General features: G+C 40.8%; 1 protein-coding gene across 4 annotated transcripts in view; it reads right to left on the bottom strand.

Annotated features, from left to right (window-relative positions):
• Window positions 1–21,087, bottom strand: part of LOC133563274 (amyloid-beta A4 precursor protein-binding family A member 2-like) — a 48,709-nt gene that overhangs the window by 7,099 nt on the left and 20,523 nt on the right. For 2 of the 4 annotated variants that reach the window (XM_061917311.1, XM_061917312.1), the window contains exons 3-11: window positions 16,645–16,755; window positions 10,399–10,435; window positions 10,166–10,311; window positions 7,209–7,295; window positions 6,950–7,138; window positions 3,893–4,072; window positions 3,601–3,813; window positions 1,740–1,859; window positions 1,526–1,666 (exon numbers count right to left, since the gene is read on the bottom strand). In XM_061917311.1, coding sequence (XP_061773295.1) covers window positions 1,526–1,666; window positions 1,740–1,859; window positions 3,601–3,813; window positions 3,893–4,072; window positions 6,950–7,138; window positions 7,209–7,295; window positions 10,166–10,311; window positions 10,399–10,435; window positions 16,645–16,755 — 1,224 coding nt within the window. The remainder of the gene's footprint in view (window positions 1–1,525; window positions 1,667–1,739; window positions 1,860–3,600; window positions 3,814–3,892; window positions 4,073–6,949; window positions 7,139–7,208; window positions 7,296–10,165; window positions 10,312–10,398; window positions 10,436–16,644; window positions 16,756–21,087) is intronic. The other 2 variants (XM_061917313.1, XM_061917314.1) reach the window with 2 other exon arrangements.

The raw sequence follows: 21,087 nt of genomic DNA, 5'->3' as shown, positions 1-21,087 counted from the left end.
GCGCTAGATGGCACCATTTGTTGTTCCAAAACCTGTATGTACCTTTCAGCATTAACGGTGCCTTCACAGATGTGTAAGTTACCCATGCCTTGGGCACTAATGCACCCCCATACCATCACAGATGCTGGCTTTTGAACTTTGCGTCAATAACAGTCTGGATGGTTCGCTTGCCCTTTGGTCCAGATGACACGATGTCGAATATTTCCAAAAACAATTTGAAATGTGGACTCGTCAGACCACAGAACACTTTTCCACTTTGCATCAGTCCATCTTAGATGAACTCGGGCCCAGAAAAGCCGGCGGCGTTTCTGGATGTTGTTGATAAATGGCTTTTGCTTTGCATAGTAGAGCTTTAACTTGAATTTACAGATGTAGCGACAAACTGTATTTAGTGACAGTGGTTTTTTGAAGGGTTCCTAAGTCCATGTGGTGATATCCTTTAGAGATTGATGTTGGTTTTTGATACAGTGCCGTCTGAGGGATCAAGGTCAAGGTCATTCAATGTTGGTTTCCGGCCATGCCGCTTACGTGGAGTGATTCCTCCAGATTCTCTGAACCTTTTGATGATATTATGGACTGTAGATGTTGAAATCCCTACATTTCTTGCAATTGCACTTTGAGAAACGTTGTTCTTAAACTGTTTGACTATTTGCTCATGCAGTTGTGGACAAAGGGGTGTACCTCGCCCCATCCTTTTTTGTGAAAGACTGAGCATTTTTTGGGAAGCTGTTTTTATACCCAATAATGGCAACCACCTGTTCCCAATTACCTTGCAAACCTGTGGGATGTTCCAAATAAGTGTTTGATGAGCATTCCTCAACTTTATCAGTATTTATTGCCACCTTTCCCAACTTCTTTGTCACGTATTGCTGGCATCAAATTCTAAAGATAATGATTATTTGCAAAAAATAAAAATGTTTATCAGTTTGAACATCAAATATGTTGTCTTTGTAGCATATTCAACTGAATATGGGTTGAAAATGATTTGCAAATCATTGTATTCCGTTTATATTTCCGTCTAACACAATTTCCCAGCTCATATGGAAATGGGGTTTGTACATTGCCGTGTCTCCCGATGACACATGACCAATAGATCTCCTTTTCAACTGCATTGTAGACATCAAGTTATAGATGGCAGTGACTAAAAACAGAGGTTTTAGTTATAAGCTCTGAAGAACAGAATAGACACGTTTACCATAATGACAAGATTTTAAACCAACAAAGTCTATAAAAAAATGTGGGTTTAATTTTTGATTTTGAGCTTACTTTTATCCCGCAAAATCAAAATATCACAAAAATAGGTAAAAGTAGCCAAAGTCTGCCCGTTTCTCTCCCCGCCCAACGTAGAGGTGCTGTTGTTCAGACTAATGCTCCTTGGCCTTTTCAAAAAGAATATTACAACTCTACAATTATTACAAATCTCAGCTGGATGCTTGCTGACGAGGACCAGAGGGCAGGAGCACATTACACCCGTTTTAAAGTCGCTGTCGATATTGCACATTGTAATGTGACGACAATCTCTTACCTCACCCACTGACACAGACAAAGTTTGTACGATCTTCTCATGTGCCATGGCAACCACGCTTTGACCGTTAATTTCAATGATCCTGTGTCCGACGCGAACACCGCCTCTCTCAGCGATGCCGCCTCGCATAAGGCTGCAGATCTAAAAAATAAAAATAAATTATGATAAATTGTGTGTATGATTGTCCCATCATCCAGTTAATTTGAAAACTCACAATGCCATTTTGAACACTGAAGCCAAGCTGGAATTTAAGGTCAGGCCGCTTGATGAGGACAGTGGTGACAGGTGGGCAGCTTACGATACTCAGCTTTACTTTTAGCTGATTCTTCAGACCCTGGAAAACAATGCACATAACATTGGAGCTGTTTTTTTAGGAGATATATGTATGTGGATTGAATGACAAATAAGTATTAGGTTTCAAAAATTGGTAGAACGATTTATCGATTAATTTAATTAGGAAAAAAATGTACGAAATCACTACTTGTATAATGCAGCACATTACCAGAAAGCATAAATAATTATTTAAGAGTACCAAGAGAGAAGTCTCGAAGAAAACAACAGGAAGGTGCAAAGGGAGCAAAGGGAGTTTTTGTGATAATTTCAAATTGAAAAAGTCAAGACGTAGTAAAAAGTTTGCTGTGTCAAACAGAGCTGGCATTTAATAATATCACTACATGAATAATGCAGCACATTACCAGAAAGCATCCATCATTATTCAAGAATACCAGGAGAGATGTCTTGAAGAAAAATAACAAGGAGGTGGAAAGAGAGCAAAGGGCCCAAAGAAGACGAGCAAAGTTTTGCGATCATTTCAAACTGAAAAAGTCAAGAGATTATAGTGAAATGTTTACAGTGTCAAACAGAGCTGGCATTTTACGATATCACTACATGAATAAAGCAGCACATTACCAGGAAGCATCTAGCATTACTTAAGAGCAGCAAACAAACAGAAACAAGGTCAAAGTCTATTTTGGTAGCTAACACAGTCAGTTTTACTAGCAAAACAAATGTTTTGTTGAAACACATGTGAGGACATGTTAGCATCTACAGTTTGCATGGTGATGCTAACGAGCTGTTTGTGGAGAAATCAAACACCATTCCTCCAGTTGTGTTAAATTATTGGATACATTGTCACTTAATTTATCATACTTTATCAGAAAGGTTTTAATTTTTTTTATTTTAGTCGTTTAATATCAATAACCTGGTTTTAGGCTACACATTTTAATTTTTTTTTACTTTTTTCCTCAAATATAAGTAACATATAGTGACGCTCCAATGGTAAAAGTGCATTTACAAAATTACGTGCATTTATAAGAAGAAACATCCGTCATGCATTTTCTACCGCTTGTCCCTTTCGGGGTGATGGGGGGTTTTGGAGCCTATCTCAGCTGTATTCAGGCGGAAAGTGCGGTACACCCTGGACAAGTCGCCACCTCATCACAGGGCCAACACAGATAGACAGACAACATTCACACCCACATTCACACACTAGGGACCATTTAGTGTTGCCAATCAACCTATCCCCAGGTGCATGTCTTTGGAGGTGGGAGGAAGCCGGAGTACCCGGAGGAAACCCGCGCAGTCACGGGGAGAACATGCAAACTCCACAGAGAAAGATCCCGATCCCAGGATTGAACTCATGACCTTTGTATTGTGAGGCACATGCACTAGCCCCTGTACCACCGCGCTACCCCATAAGAAGAAACAAGAAAGGTAACTAGAAAATCCTTGTGTACTAAAAGGCGCATTGAGGTTTTATTCTATTACTCGATTAATCGAACAAATTAATCGATTGATTCCTCGATTACTAAAATAATAAATAGCTGCACCCGGAGTGGAATTGATTAATGGCGTCATGAAAAGCAAACTGTGCTTATTTGGCTGCAACGAGAAGAGACGCTGTTGATTCAATCCCCTGACTGTGAGGCCAACATGCTAACTACCCGACTGAGATTCCAATATATTTTTAACATTTTCCTCGGTAAAAATTGCTGAATTTGTACATTTCTGGATCAAATAAGAGGAAGATCAGCTACATTATACAACAAATGTCCCAAACATGCATCATGTGGTACCTTGATGATGCCCTGACAGGTGGCCAATGGCAGCCCCACCAAGCTGGTGTCATTGATGGACATAATCTGATCACCGACGCTGAGTTTTCCAGAACGAGCCGCCGGGCCGCTGTTCAGCATGCCGGCCAGGATGACGGTGGGCAGAATGGAGCCCCAGCCGGACTCGACAATCACAACCCCGAGGTTCTCGCCTTTCTGTTTCTCCACACACAACTACAACACACAAGATGTGTTTTGACGTATTTCAGCCACGTGAGGTTTGACACTTGAAGAGCGTCTCTCTTGGCCACACCTCTTTGCAGTTGTCGGAGTTTGAGAAATGCACCAGGTCGTCGTGGTACATTTCCTGGGAGTTGATTATGTCGCTGTATTGTTTCTGGCTTAAGTCTGTGGGGTTGATGCCGTTGGCTCGCAGGAACTCTCTGTAGGCCACGCTGAACGCCTGACCAATGGACTGTGCGATGAGCTGGGCCTGTAAGAAAGGAAAAAGGACGACTCAGCAAAAAGGGGCATCCACATCACAACAGCCCGAAAAGAAGAAAATAAAAAAACACCACAGGGAAATAAGTGACTGTGGAAGAAAACATGATGTTGCAGCTATAACAGCTTTGACCAAGAAGTTGGCGTTTTTAACTAGTCCAGAGGTCTTCAACGGGGTGGTTCTGTGAAAGTGCTAAGGGAGGGTCGTAAAATATTGTGTTGATTGAAGTTTTTTATGACCGTATTTTCCAGGCTATTAGGCGCACTAAAAATCCTTTTTTTTTTTTCTCAAAACTCGACAGTGCGCCTTGGAACCCGGTGCGCTTAATGTAAGGAATAATTTTGGTTGGGCTCACCCACCTTGAAGCCATTTTATTTGGTACATGGCGTAATGATAACTGTGACCAGTAGATGGCAGTTAAACATAAAAGACATGTGTAGGCTGCACCATGACATGCTTGCAAACCCTCCCGATTTTCCCAGGAGACTCCCGAATTTCAGTGCCCTCCCGAAAATCTCCTGGGGCAACCATTCTCCCGAATTTTCACCCGGACACCAATATTAGAGCATGCCTTAAAGGCACTGCCTTTACCGTCCTCTACAACCTGCCATCACGTCCGCTTTTCCTCCATACAAACAGCGTGCCGGCTCAGTCACATAATATATGCGGCTTTTATACACACATAAGTGAATGCCATGCATACTTGGCTAAAAGCCATACAGGTCACACTGAGGGTGGGCGTTTAAACAACTTTAACACTGTTACAAATATGGGCCACACTGTGAACACACACCAAACAAGAATGACAAACACATTTTGGAAGAACATCCGCACCTTAATGCAACATAAACACAACAGAACAAATACCCAGAAACCGTTGCAGCACTAACTCTTCCGGGACGCTACAATATACACCCCCGCTATCACTAAAGCTCTGGTTATAATGGTACCTTGTACCATTATAACCAGTTTAAAATCAAACACCAAGTTGTTTTTTTTCCAAGATATATAAATAGGGCGTCCCTCCTCCATAAATTTGGGGGTCCTTCACCTGGATTACGTTAAGACTAGTGGTGTGTCATCAAGGCCAGCAAGGCCTTCTCATAATTAAAGATAAAAGTACTTTTTTTATTTACTTCCCCTAAATATTTAAAAGTATTCATATTCTCTTCATGGCATGTTATGCTCCTTCCAGCACTGTTGTTTTTAGGTTATAGAGTTTTTATCCAATCAGAAATCAGCTAGTTTATGTTGCCATGTTGTACAAAATCTGCCTAGAGCCTTCATAATCAATAATGCAGGCGTCCGTGCACTGTAAGGGAACGGACACATACAGTTGATAGACAGTTGGGATAGCCAATCAGATCACGAGTTGTTGTCAGTAAGGCCTTCTAGATGGCCTAAGTCAGACATATATAGTGATGTTATGAGATAGGTAACATAAGAACTTCATTACCCAGTAGTGAAGTGCATGCGCAGTAGCCCCATTTAGCCATGCCGGCAGCGGGATGTTTTTGATGAGCACGCTGATGAGTAAACTTTAAGAACTCAGCCAACATGCCTCATCTGCATATTTTATGATTAGACAAGACAACACATATATTTGCAAGGTCATTTTCATGAAGGATATTTAAAGACAAACTACATCTTGTGAGACCATGTCGGCCAACCCCGGAAACTTGAATGGGTTCTACAAATTGTGAGTTCAGATATTTTATTTATTTGTTTTTTCATGTTTAATATGTTTTTTGCAATTTAAATTTTGACAGTACCACATAAGATATGTTTTAATTGCTGATGCGGGTTTATTGATTTTTTAAATGAGCCAGAAAATAACCTGTTTTATACACTGTTGATGTGGATCAATGCCCAGTAAATGTGTTTCTGTAGTATTTCTCCAGCAATGGTCATGCGGTGACATAAATTATGGTATTTTGAGAGGTAATTATTGGACACAGGACATCACTGAAGGCCTAGGTGGGAAACGCATGGCCCGCCACTGGTTAAGACGCCTTTCCAGGGGCCAGGAAACGCCAGCATATAACCCCAATTCTTCAGAGTTTGCACTGGCTCCCTGTTCATTTTAGAATTGATTTTAAAACATTGCTGTTTGTTTTTAAATCTTTACATGGACTGGCACCTCAATATATCTCGGACCTCATCCAAATTTACATTCCTGCGCGCGCTCTGAGGTCCGAGAGCCAGCTCCAGCTCGTGGTGCCCAAGACTAGACTTAAGACCAGGGGAGACAGGGCCTTCTCTGTGGTCGGCCCTAAGCTCTGGAACACTCTGCCCCTCCATGTTCAAACTGCTTCCACAGTGGAGTGTTTTAAGTCTCGTCTTAAGACCCACTTTTATTCTTTGGCTTTTAACACTACGTGAGTTGTGTGGTCCTCTGTTCTCTGTTGTCCTCTGTGTTTTTTATACACTTTGATTTCTATTTCACTGTTTTAATTGATTTTACCCTTTAAAATAGTTTTTAATCATATTTGTTTTTATATTGTTTTTATTGGTTATATATTTATTTATGTTTTGTTTTATTCAGTCATTGGTGGAGCATAATATATATATATATATATATACTTTTTTATTTTATTTTATTTTATTTATCTTTTTTTTTTTTTTTTTTTACAATTGTTTTTAACATGGCTGTGCAGCACTTTGGAAACATTATTGTTGTTTAAATGTGCTATATAAATAAAGTGGATTGGATTGGATTGGATTGGTCTAGTTCAACCCCAAAGGTTCTTAACGACACTGACAGGTCTTTCACACCAAACTATTCCAAGCTATAACATTTTCCAGTCAACAGTCCAAAACGTTCTGATAAAATGGCATTTCAGAAGGAACTAAGAGTGTCATACTTACGTCTTCCGACTCAAAGACGTAGCAGATCATCCCATACTGACTACTCCCTTCACCGCCGGACTCCACAGGTTCAGAGAAATCCTCCAGCGACGAGGCCTGAGACAAGCGTCTGCGGGCCATCAGAACTACGATGCTTCCGATGTCAGCGATGTAAGAAATAGTCCGCAAGGTGCTGTCCATCATCGTCTCCTGCAGGTACAACAAGAGTCTCGTCGGCGTTATTGACGAACACGACACACACACGTGCTGTCACCCTCACCTGTGTGTCCGCATTCAGCACTTTGACAGCTTTAGTGGAGATGAACAGGTCCACTTCTGTTATAATTTGAGATTCTTCATCCTGGCTCTTTTCACATGAATAAAAACAAGTACATTTGAGTAAGAGGGGGGAAAGGTAACAGCGCTATCATGTGGTGAAGACACGTCACTTTAAATCATTTTTATTAAAACTACACTCTAAATCAGAGGTTGTCAATCGTTTTTTCAGCTAAGCACCCCCTAATCCGGGGGTCAGCTACCAGCGGCTCTTTAGTGCCGCCCTAGTGGCTCCCTGGAGCATTTTTAAAAAAGGATTGAAAATGGAAAAAGATGGGGGAAAAAATTATGTTTTTGTTTTAGTATGTTTTTGTTTGAGGACAAACATGACACAAACCTTCCCAATTATTAGACAGCCCACTGTTTAATATGTTTGTGTGTATGCTTATCCTGCGTGTACCTTATCTTTTCTTAATAAATGTATTACAATACATTTATTATACAACGGCATAGCTCGGTTGGTAGAGTGGCCGGGCCAGCAACTTGAGGGTTCCAGGTTCGATTCCCGATTTTAGCCATCCTAGTCACTGCCGTTGTGTCCTTGGGCAAGACACTATACCCACCTGCTCCCAGGTATGCCAAGGGGTACGTGAGATTTTTTTTAAATATTCTAAAAATAATAAAAAAAATCCTTTATAAATATATTTATTGAATAATACTTCAACAAAATATGAATGCAAGTTCATAAACTGTGATAAGAAATGCAACAATGCAAAATTCAGTGTTGACAGCTAGATTTTTTTGTGGACATGTTCCATAAATATTGATGTTAAAGATTTTTTCTTTTTCTGAAGAAATGTTTAGAATAGAGTTCATGAAGCCAGATGGATCTCTATTACAATCCCCAAAGAGGGCACTTTAAGTTGCTGATTACTTCTATGTGTAGAAATCTTTATTTATAATTGAATCACTTGTTTATTTTTCAACAAGTTTTTAGTTATTTTTATTTTATTTTTTTTTCAAAAAGTTCAAGAAAGATCACTACAAAAGAGCAATATTTTGCACTGTTATACAATTTAACAAATCAGAAACTGATGACATAGTGCTGTATTTTACTTCTTTATCTCTTTTTCTTTCAACCAAAAATGCTTTGCTCTGATTAGGGAGTACTTGAATTAAAAAAAATATTCACAGAAGGCACATCACTGAAAAAAGATTGAGAACCACTGTTATACAGTATAATCTAAAGATTTGGTTTTGTACAGAGTATGTAAAAAAAAAGCAGACAATACACATGTTTTAAACGTATGCATTTATATTCATACTGTTAATTATTCACTGTTAATTTCGGGCCTCTGAGGGCAACCATAACCGCGATGTGAACATAAATGAAAATGAGTTTGACACGCCTGGTTTAGAACATGTGCCATCTTTTATGGAACCATTGACAAGTTAAGGTCAAGGATCATGAGATTATTGCATAGTTAATCTGCATTTATACATGATTAATGTGCACATTTTTTGCCATTAATTGCATGCCATTGTTTTTTTAATTCCCAAGTACCTCTTAGAGTGCCTTTGAGAATCCCTGCTTTAAGCCATACTTGCCAACCCTCCCGGATTTTCCGGGAGACTCCCTAAAATTCAGCGCCTCTCCCGAAAACCTCCCGGGACAAATTTTCTCCCAAAAAATCTCCCGAAATTCAGGCGGAGCCGGAGGCCACGCCCCCTCCAGCTCCGTGCGGACCTGAGTGACGTGTATAAAGAGCATGTTTGCCCAATGACGTTATAACTGTAGAATGATCGAGGGCGAGTTCTTGGTTTCTTATGTGGGTTTATTGTTAGGCAGTTTCATTAACGTACTTCCAGCGCAGTAACAACACACAACAACAGCAGTCACATTTATGTCTACCCTAAAGCAGTTCGTCTGCCGTAAACAGCATGTGACACTCTTAAACAGGACAATATGCCATCTACTCTACATGCACCAAAACACCTCCAGGCAACTTCAACCCTTTACTAATCCTCCTCCATTCACATCCCATCTCCCCGGATTGTAAATAACCTAATGTAAATAATCGAATGTATTTCTAATGTATAAACTTGTTCTTATGCTATGTGAACTCACTATATTCTCTGCTCGCTGTATATATCCTACTAAGTAAGACCTACACTGTTTCAATGTCCATTTCTCTGTTGATGCAATTGTTGAAGACTGAAGTACTGATATCAACCAAAGCTCCTCATCCCACCCCCCGGATGTAAATAATTCAATGTACTGTATATACTATGATGATTAACTTGTGTGATGACTGTTTTATGCTGATAAATAAATGATAAATGGGTTGTACTTGTATAGTGCTTTTCTACCTTCAAGGTACTCAAAGCGCTTTGACACTACTTCCACATTTACTCATTCACACACACATTCACACACTGATGGAGGGAGCTGCCATGCAAGGCGCCAACTAGCACCCATCAGGAGCAAGGGTGAAGTGTCTTGCTCAGTACACAACGGACGTGACGAGGTTGGTTCTAGGTGGGATTTGAACCAGTGACCCTCGGGTTGCGCACGGCCACTCTCCCACTGCGCCACTGCGCCACGCTGATAGTATATATTTGTACCGTGAATTGATTAACGTGGACCTCGACTTAAACAAGTTGAAAAACTTATTGCGGTGTTACCATTTAGTGGTCAATTGTACGGGATATGTACCGTACTGTGCAATCTACTAATAAAAGTTTCAATCAATCAATCAATCATGCATATGTGAAAATAACAGCCACGGCTTTTAGAAAGTGCAGTGCACAACTGCGCACACAACAGCTGTAAATATACTCCTCCCCTCTTAACCACGCCCCCAAACACACACCCCTCCCCACCCCTGACCACGCCCCCCCACTTCCCGAAAGTCTCAAGGTTGGCAAGTATGGCATTAAGCACTACATGAAGTCCCTTACCTTGATGCGACTAACGGCTTCTTGGGCCTGCGACATGCGGACAGTCTTGGAAGGGTTCTTATCAGACAGCACCTGAGTGCAGCCAAGGTAGTTGGCAGCAAAGATGATCCCATCAATAAGATCTTCTGGCTCACAAGGACCTGGGACTTGGTGACACAGGAAATAAGCGTACACTATACAACTTTAAATGTGTGTCCAATACACACATTAGTCAATTATTCTGAAACGCTTACCGTCTTCAAAACTGGGAAAGGAAGCTGATTCTTGTGTCTTTTTGAAAAAAAGAAATTATTATTAGATTCTAAAGCAACTCAATCAGTCATACAAGGAACACCAGATCTACTCAACAAAGGTCATGTTTTTAAGGATCTACTGCAAAAACACTGGTCAAAGTCCTCCAAAGATATGGAATAAATTGTAAATGGAAGGAGTCCTCTGCATGACAAAGTGTGCTACTGTTTTCAGAAAATGGAATGTTAGTTTTGAGCTAGATGTATTTATAGGAGACCAGTGTTAAACATAAACCCCAAAACCAGTGAAGTTGGCACCTTGTGTCAATCGTAAATAAAAACAGAATACAATGATTTGCAAATCCTTTTCAACCTATATTCAATTGAATAGTCTGCAAAGACAAGTTGTTCGAACTGAGAAACTTTGATATTTTTTGCAAATATTAGCTCATTTGGAATTTGATGCCTGCAAAAAGTTTCAAAAAAGCTGGCACAAGTGGCAAAAAACACTGGGAAAGTTGAGGAACGCTCATCTAACACTTATTTGGAACATACCACGGGTGAACAACCTATTTGGTAACAGTTGGGTGCCATGATCGGGTATAAAAGCAGCTTCCATGATATGCTCGGTCATTCACAAACAAGAATGGGGCGAGGGTCACCACTTTGTGAACAAATGGGTGGGCAAAAGGTCCAACAGTTCAAGAACAACATTTCTTAACGAGCTATTGCAAGGAATTTAGGGATTTTACCATCTACGGTTTGTAATATCATCAAAAAGTTCAGAGGATCTGGAGAAATCACTGCACGTAACATTGAATGCCCGTGACCTTGGATCCTTCATGTGGTACTGCCTCAAAAAGCGACATCAGTGTGTGAAGCATATCACCACATTTATCAACAAGACCCAGAAACGCAGCTGGCTTGGCTGGGCCCGAGCTCATCTAAGATGGACTGACGCAAAGTGGAAAAAGTGGAATTCCACCTGAAAAGCTTCAGCCTTTGTCTCCTCAAAATTGTTGTTAAAAGGAAAGGCCATGTAACACAGTGGTAAAAATGCCCCTGTGCCAACTTTTTTGCAATGTGTTGTTGCCATTAAATTCTAAGTTAATGATTATTTGCAAAAAAAAATAAAATAAGTTTCCCAGTTTGAACATTAAATATCTTGTCTTTGCAGTCTATTCAATGGAATATACCGTATTTCCTTGAATTGCCGCAGGGCATATAGTATGCGCCTGCCTTGAATTATTGCCAGGTCAAACTACATCCATCCATCCATTTTCTACCGCTTATTCCCTTTTGGGGTCGCGGGGGGCGCCGGCGCCTATGTCAGCTACAATCGGGCGGAAGGCGGGGTACACCCTGGACAAGTCGCCACCTCATCGCAGGGCCAACACGGATAGACAGACAACATTCACACTCACATTCACATACTTGGGCCAATTTAGTGTTGCCAATCAACCTAGCCGGGTCAAACTCGCTTGGCAAAATAATTAGCGCATGCTTAGTATTTCCGCCTGGTCAAACTTGTGACGTCACGAGTGACACTTGCCCTGTCATCATTTTCAAAATGGAGGAGGCTGATTTCAATACCGGTAATTTGAAATCGCATAAAGGGAAGACGATTAAGAGCTATTCAGTAGGATTTAAGTTCCAAGCTTACATCACACTCAATTTTTTACTGCATGCCTTTGGTAAGTACCGGAGTGAGAAGAGGTTTTAAAATAATTAGCGCATGCTTACTTTTACCGCATGCCTTTGGTAAGCGCAGGAGTGAGACGAGGTTTTAAATTAATTAGTGCCCCGGCGGCAATTCAAGGAAATACGGTAAGTTGAAAAGGATTTGCAAATCATTGTATTCTGTTTTTATATATGAATTACACAACATGCCAACTTCACTGCTTTTGGGTTTTGTAATACAGAAAAAAAATATATTACATTATCTGTTATATAAACTGGTATTGAAACAAACACTTTCTGCCAATTGACGGATGATTTAAAGACAATAATAGCTCAAATATCATGAATCAACATAAAATAATACTGTATGTTGTTTAAAAGACCCTTCTAATGCTGTCAACATTAGCAATTATTTCATAGTTCTGGACCTAAAAATTACATATACAGGTAAAATTCCCCCAAAATAGGGACAATAGTGATTTTACTGGCACATTTTGGAATGCCCACATTTAGTTGCAAAATGCAAAATGCATCAGCTTGCTGACGTCACCTACAGAAGACTTTAGGCCATTTCATATTGTGTAGTGTGTGTTTTGGTAGCATCTTCATCCCGAATCGCGATACGTATGAACCTCTCCAGTCAAATTGACTCACACAAAATAGGACGAACCAAGCGGGAGGAGTGTAATTTGGAGCGATCGCTTTAATGATTTTCACTTTGAAGAAGAGGGGTTTTGGTCTGAGTATGGATGGAAACATTTTTAAAAGACTTAAGCCAAATGTGATCCCGAAAATCAGGAGCACCCTCGAGGGGAGTCTCTCAAGAGAGAGAAAAAGAAAGTAAGCCGCCAATATTTTTTTATTAGGCATCCTCTTCTACTGATGTTTACCTTAAAGATCCTTGAGGAAATCCTGGAAAAATTAGGAAACACCAGGCTATGGTGTTGTTGGAAGAGCAGGGAAGTCCGGCAATGGCAATGTTTTTATATTTCTTTTTTGCTCATAATGTTAATCAATCATATCAGTTTTGAAGTACGGTAATCATAGATCAGGTCGACAACAACATGCAATTAAGTGATCAAAATAATAGTTTTACATGCTTCTATCAACACTGTATATGCTGGGAAACTACTCGGCCACCTACTCAGTGGCCTAGTGGTTAGAGTGTCCGCCCTGAGATCGGTAAGTTGTGAGTTCAAACCCCGGCCGAGTCATACCAAAGACTATACAAATGGGGCCCATTACCTCCCTGCTTGGCACTCAGCATCAAGTGGGGGTTAAATCACCAAAAATAATTCCCGGGCGCGGCCAACGCTGCTGCTCACTGCTCCCCTCACCTCCCAGGGGGTGAACAAGGGGATGGGTCTAATGCAGAGGACAAATTTCGCCACACCTAGTGTGTGTGACAATCATTGGTACTTTAACTTAACTTAAATGGGCTGTAGTTCTGTAGATGACGTCACACCAAGAGGGGGTAATAGGGCGTACCAAGTACAGTAATTATCTACTAATAATTATTTTTTTCACACTAATTGATATTAGAAATGACAGCCAGATTCCTTTTCAGGAGGAAAAAATTACATTGTTGGTGAAATTTCGGTAATCTTGTCGCTCTAAAGCAGGAGTCTCAGACACACGGCCTGCGGGCCAATTGCGGCTCGTGAGACGGTATTTTGCGGCCCTCACCTTAATATGAAAGTCTCATGATAGTGCAGCCCGCGAGTTTTATATGAATGCCGCTTGATAGCGTTGTGTTATTTGGCTCCAAAATGGCTCTTTCAACGTTCTGGGTTGCCTACTCCTGTGTTTGTGGAAAATCGGCAAATGAGTGGAAGCGACAGAGAGGTTGCCATTGAGACAAGGGTTTTCTTACGTGCCCGGCTGCAGTCACACCGCGACATCTGTCCGTCAGTAATAACAGTCCCCGATAACCTGGACCAATTCAAACCGTTATTTGTACAGATGTCCGATAATATCGGACTGCCGATATTATCGGCCGATAAAGGCTTTAATATCGGAAATTATCGGTATCAGTTTCAAACAGTAAAATTTATGACTTTTCAAAACACCGCTGTACAGAGTGGTTCACCGACGTAGGGAGAAGTACAGAGTGCCAATAAACCTTAAAGGCACTGCCTTTGCACCCCATGAAAAGGGCATACTTGGTCAACAGCCATACAGGTCATACTGAGGGTGGCCATATACACAACTTTAACACTGTTACAAATATGCGCCACACTGTGAAACCACACCAAACAACAATTACAAACTCATTTCGGGAGAACATCCGCACCGTAAAACAACATAAACACAACAGAACAAATATCCCTTGCAGCACTAACTCTCCCGAGACGCTGCAATATTTTCTTTTCTCGCGGCCCAGCCTCACCCAGGCTCTGCATCCAGTGGCCCCCTGGTGAATTGAGTTTGAGATCCCTGCTCTAAAGCCTTTAAAGCCAAATATAGCCTTTTTCATTACCAGCAGATAGAGCATATCTGGGCAAAATAGGGCCCGGGGGCCACATGCGGCCCGTTAAGCTTTTCAATCTGCCCCACCGGACATTCCCAAATAATTTTTTTAAATCTTTAAAATGAAAACTGTAGCTGCCATTATGATGCGCAGTCATGTTTTCAAATGAGCGTAATCCTTGAACTATACAAAGTATTTCAATGGTTGGAATATGCGCTTTTGCATGATATATTAGTTGCTATGGTAATCTAATTAGTTACTATGGTAATCTGCATCACAGCAGCTCAGGCGAGGCACCAAGCAGTGTGGGTGGGGAGCGTTTCCACAGAGGGTTTTCAGAGCAGCCAGCCTGAAGTACGGTGTCAGGGACAGACGCGGAAGGAGATTTTTACAACAAAGTTCTAAGGCGTCAGATTGTTGTTGGGTTTCTTTTTTTACCCTTCGTGTTTATATTTTGCTGTGTTTGTTGCAATTTTGTTGCATTTCACTTGATTGAGGACGGCGTGGCGAAGTTGGTAGAGTGGCTGTGCCAGCAATCTGAGGGTTACTGGTTCAATCCCCACCTTCTACCATCCTAGTCACGTCCGTTGTGTCCTTGGGCAAGACACTTCACCCTTGCTTCTGATGGGTTCTGGTGAGCGCCTTGCATGGCAGCTCCCACCGTCAGTGTGTGAATGTGTGTGTGAATGGGCGAATGTTGAAATACTGTCAAAGCGCTTTGGGCTCCTTAAAAAGGGGTAGAAAAGCGCTATACAAGTACAACCCATTTACCATTTACCATGATTGTAAAACATATCGATCGAGAGGGTGTGTGACGTTCCTATGTTGTCAATATTCAGTGTTTTATCATTCAGAGTTAATATTGTAAAACCCATATTATTTATATTCATCTACCATTCTGGGTGTCTCATTCAGTACAAAATATCTAAAATTCCATTCCATTTTTAAAGCGGTCTGTCATAACTTTTTATAGCATTCAATCAGACATCATTGTGAGGTTTTGTATTAGTGTTCCTAAAAATAGATTATACCGGCACGCGGAAACATTTTTTTTCTCAAAATTTGGCCCCCCGAGTCAAAATAATTGGCCAGGCCTGAGGTAGAGACATATTTGGGAACGGGATCTTAAGGCATTATTGCATATTAATGTGCATTTATTTCTTATAAGCAATCCTGACGTGGTTACTGTCAGAATAATTGTATCCAAGTTATCACAAAACTTTGTGTTATGTTGAGTTCAGCTCGCCCTAGGAGAGGACAAAAACTGTCTTTGATCCTACCAAGCAAAAGGCTTGTAAAACTCTACTGTGTAAGATGGGAAGCGACATGAAGGCGATGGATTCTTTGATGTAGTGTAATCCACAGGAAGATTTTGTCTACAAAAACTGTACAAAGCAGAGATGAAGTAGGACCTAACTCCCCTCCAGGTACCTTTTCTTTGAACTGCTTTGTGACCAAAGGCAGCAGCTGTTTACGACCCCCTTCCTTTAAAAACAGCTGTTGCCATGTAATCAGGGAAAGTCCAAATAAAAGAGGAGGCGTACAATCTTTTGTCAGAGCGTGGGACGACACAGTACAAGGGTACAGTGTATACGCGTTTCTCCTCAATTGAGCTAAATTGAATCCCGTCTCTGTTTAATTCCTTGTTTCTTGTCTTGTTTAATAGATGTCATCAGTGTTTGCCCCTGATAGTTCCAATTCACATTAGTGTAATTAAAATCTCTACCTAAATGTTTAGTTTAGATACGTGCCGTTTTACTACAGCACTAAGTAACCATAACAATTACGGTGATGATCATTGATAATTATTCAAGGACCTAATACAATTTGAAAGTAACTAAGTATAGAGCAGAAATAAATGTTATTAAAGATGAGGAGAATGTTGTGAATTGTACTTGAGATTTTTTGTCCATCTGTCAGCTAGTTAGTAGGCCACTCTTCCTGGAACAGATGGACAGCGCCGTGACGATTTTGCCGGCTTTGGACATTTTACTGATGCAGTCGTGTCTCAACGGTAAAAAATACATATACTGTAATTATGGATGGATATTAAGAATCTAGTGCCTTACGATGGGTAATATTCAGATATGCATCCTTACCTTGGGGGAGCCACTCTCGTCTTCTGGAAGGAGATCTGGACTCGGAGGCCTTCTCGGCTGCTCTGGCACTTCCATGTGCGTCGCGGCGGTGCTTGGTTCCTCCTCGTCCTGCTGTACACAAACAACCACCTCAGCACCATCTCACTAAGGTGATTAACACGCTCAAATTTCAGAAGACAAAAGCTTCTCAAGAGACAATATAATCGAAAATGTAGTTACAGTATATATACAGTGGTACCTCAACTTAGACATGTTTTGAGATAGAGGTGGCTCTCGGCTCATTGTTATGCTTTAAGTTGCAGGCAAAAACCTGAGTTACAAGCATCCCCGCCATTAGTTGGCGCAGTAAATATTACAGTGAGCCCAATAGGATGGGCCCCAAAACATCTGGTCTCACTTGTTAGCAATAGCATATAGCTAGAGATCGACATAACTTTGTAATCCAACCATGAAAAGGAAGAAATTGATTGAGAATGACTGAGAAGGAGAAGTGGATGACATTCATTGAATAAAGAAAGAAATAGTTAGAAACATGACACGGGGTGTCGCCAAGTCCATCCATCCATTTTCTACCGCTTATTCCGTTTGGGGTCGCGGGGGGCGCTGGTGCCTATCTCAGCTACAATCGGGCAGAAGGCAGGGTACACCCTGGACAAGTCGCCACTTCATCGCAGGGCCAACACAGATAGACAGACAACATTCACACTCACATTCACACACTAGGGCCAATTTAGTGTTGCCAACCAACCTATTCCCAGGTGCATGTCTTTGGAAGTGGGAGGAAGCCGGAGTACCCGGAAGGAACCCACGCAGTCATGGGGAGAACATGCAAACTCCACACAGAAAGATCCCGAGCCCGGGATTGAACCCAGGACTACTCAGGACCTTCGTATTGTGAGGTAAATGCACTAACCCCTCTGCCACCGTGACGCCCTTTTTGCCCGGTTGGGGCTGTAATTCTTCCGCATCACTGCTAGTCTGCATCATAATGAAGCAGAACGAGTCTAACACCAACCAAGAATGTTAAAATTATATCTAAATGGCGAACAATCATCCATGAAAATACAGAAAAGCTGCTGATGGTGTGTTTGACAGAGAAGCAGCTTGATGGAGATACCTTAGAGGTCCACTCTCCAATGTAATTTAAACTAATGTAATTTACGTTATATTTTATATTCTATTTTCAGACAATATTTTTTTACCTAAAAGTTGTGCTGTTTTTTGGGAAGGCAATCACCAATTAAATTGATGTATATTAATTTCAATGGAAGATGATTTGAAAATACAAGTGTTTTGAGTCAGGGAAAAAATTAATTAAAATTAAGCTCATAAGATGAGGTATTACTCTACAGCAGGGGTAGGGAACCCATGGCTCGCGAGCCAGATGTGGCTCTTTTGATGACTTCATCTGGCTCTCGGCTAAATCTGAGACATTGCTTGACACGTTAAGTAATGAATAATTCCGCTTGTAATCAGATTGCTAAAAATTAAATTCAAATTATAAAACATTCTCATGCATTTTTAATCCATCCATCCGTTTACTACCGCACCTGTTCAAGAAGTTGCGTGAATGGTAAGAAGTTATTTATTTATTATTGGTTAGTGTGGGGCTTGCCCTCCTGGGGGTTCTTCAGACCACCAAGCACCGACATGAGAGCCTGTTTCAGGGTTACAATATTGTTTTATTTTTCAAAAAGTCTCTCAGTTGCTTTAAAGCAATTGTCTTGCTCGCGCTCTGGCTCCAGCCCCAACCCCGTTTCTCCTCCTGGCTGTTGCTTATAACAGAGCGACAGGTGATCAGATAACAAGGCCCAGGTAGGCCATCTACCCACCTGTCGCTGATTTCGAGGCCGATCCTGGCAACACCCCGCTTCACTGCTGGCCCTCAGGCCAGGCCCCCTCCACAGTTAGCTTCAGAATAACAATGTTATTACAAAGTATAAGAGACCTATTATACTCTATAAATGTTGGTCTTACTTAAAAATGCACACGTTTAGATGTGTTCAGTGTAAAAAGATATATTATATGGCTCTTAAGCAAATACATTTTAAAATATTTGGCTTCTTGGCTGTCTCAGCCAAAAAGGTTCCCGACCACCGCTCTACAGTAGTGTATTAATGAAGTGAAGTGAATTATATTTATAAAGGCCTTTTCTCTAGTGACTCAAAGCGCTTTTACATAGTAAAACCCAATATCTAAGTTACATTTAAACCAGTGTGGGTGACACTGGGAGCAGGTGGGTAAAGTGTCTTACCCAAGGACACAAAGGGAGTGACTAGTATGGCGGAAGCGGGGATCGAACCTGGAACCCTCAAGTTGCTGGCACGGCCACTCTACCAACCAAGCTATACCACCTCTGTATTGCACAAGAGTACACATTTTTTTCACACGCCTTGTTTAGCAAAGTCACACTCCTCTTTGCCTTGTTCTGCTTTAAAAGACACTTTCGAATAGGTATTTCTGAGGTTACAAAGACGGAAAATAGTCCATCGGGGATGACGTGGCTCATTTGGGAGAGTGGCCATGCCAGCAACCTGAGGGTTCCTGGTTTGATCCCCAGATTCTACCACCCTAGTCACGTCCGTTGTGTCCTTGAGCAAGACACTTCACCCTTCCTCCTGATGGGTTGTGGTTAGCACCTTGCATGGCAGCTCCCGCCATCAGTGTGTGAATGGGTGAATGTGGAAATAGTGTCAAAGCGCTTTGAGTGCCTTGAAGGTAGAAAAGCGCTATACAAGTATAACCCATTTATTATTCATCTAGTCCAGGGGTAGGCAACCAAAAACGTTGAAGAGCCAAATTGAATCAAAAATACAAAAAACTAATCTGTCTGGAGCCGCAAAAAATTAAAAACCGTACATATTTCTTATGATGAAGGCAAAACATGATTTAAGTGTCTATATTAGCTATAACAGCCTACTATCAAAATGATTATGTGTCCCAGGCAAACCTTTGTTGACAGAAACGTTGAAATTTCACATTTATTCCACACATTTTTACAACGTTAGAAAACATTAGTAAATCAGAGGCTACTCGGAAGGTGAGCTACTGTAACTCCTGGAAATGACTGGCTTTTAATGGCCAAAAGTTTAGATGTGTGTGTCCAAGTTAAAGGAAACTGAAGAAGGTCTTCTTTTAATAGATGTATTACAATCTTTGGCAAGCTAGTTAATATATATATATTTTTTTTTTTTTTTTTTTTATGTATTTATATATATTATTTGTTTATTATATTATCTGTTTCATTGCAGATTACCAGACACTGGGACTCAGAACTACCCGCAGACTGGATTTTGGACACTGGTGGGCCGTATCTGGCCTGAGTGCCGACCAGTGACCTGCAGTGAACTAAACACCAGGTGAGGCACACTTACTTTTTTTTTTTTTTTACTTAAATTCATGTGTGCAGCTCTTGTTTTGTTTGATTCAGGTTGCAAATTAGAGTTACAGGAAAAAAAGGGAGTTATTTGCTTTCATAAAAACATTATAATGATATCATGATATGATAAATGGGTCCAAAAACTATTTGATAAAGTTGTTCTTAAATACTTTTTGGTCCCATTTGCTTTTAACAAAATAAATCAAGTATTGTGAGTGTATATTACCTTTCTGTATTTGTATCTGAAGCAGCAATAGATCCATGAAAACGTACTTTGTATGATCGCATTCATTTTGTCTTAAAGTCCAGTTTAGAGAAGTGTTTAATCTTGGATAATGTATATAATCCTCCATATTGGCAGAAACATTCATTTCATTCAATTTCATTCCAAGAAATTAAACACTATTTTTGCATCTGACAAAAAACACCCACAAACGCTGGCTTACTCTAATAAAAATACCATGTTTTTTATAAATACAGTTTTAAAAAAAAGAAAATAAAAAAATGCTGGCTTCCGCTGGAGAGATCTGTGTCTGCTAGCTTGAGCACCCCCACTTCTCCCAGTGTGGCGAGTCAGAGTACTGCTGAGGCATTGAACTGCAAGTTAACAATATATCGCCCCCTACCTTGAGGCAGAGGTAATTGCTGCCTCACAACCTGCCTTTTCCACATGGCAACAAGCATGCGCCCCATCTCTCGCATGCCCAATACACACTGTGTGTAGCCCGTGGAGGCACCGCCTGTGTCTGCCTCACTTCTCATCTGCTGCATTGTTTAGAACAGGAAACATGGAATTTCTACGATTTTGACCATGAAAATTATCAAAATATACAGGAACCACACCAAAATCCCATAGAAAGCATAAACCAAGAGAAATATTTAAACTTATTTTATTTTATTACTTCGTTTTGGAACATCTCATGATTAAGCCACCTGTTGGCAAGTGAGGCACTGCCTCACTTGCCTCCCTTGACAGCACGTCACTGGTGCTGAGGTGTGAGGACCGCTGGGATGGATTAAAAAAATTATAATTAAAAATAATAATAAGATTTTATTTTTTTTTC

This window comes from Nerophis ophidion, linkage group LG12 (assembly GCF_033978795.1).
Source record: "Nerophis ophidion isolate RoL-2023_Sa linkage group LG12, RoL_Noph_v1.0, whole genome shotgun sequence".
In the NCBI taxonomy this organism is placed as follows: Eukaryota; Metazoa; Chordata; class Actinopteri; order Syngnathiformes; family Syngnathidae; genus Nerophis; species Nerophis ophidion.
Note: the sequence above shows the minus strand (reverse complement) of the source record. Positions and strands in the feature narration are given on the sequence as shown.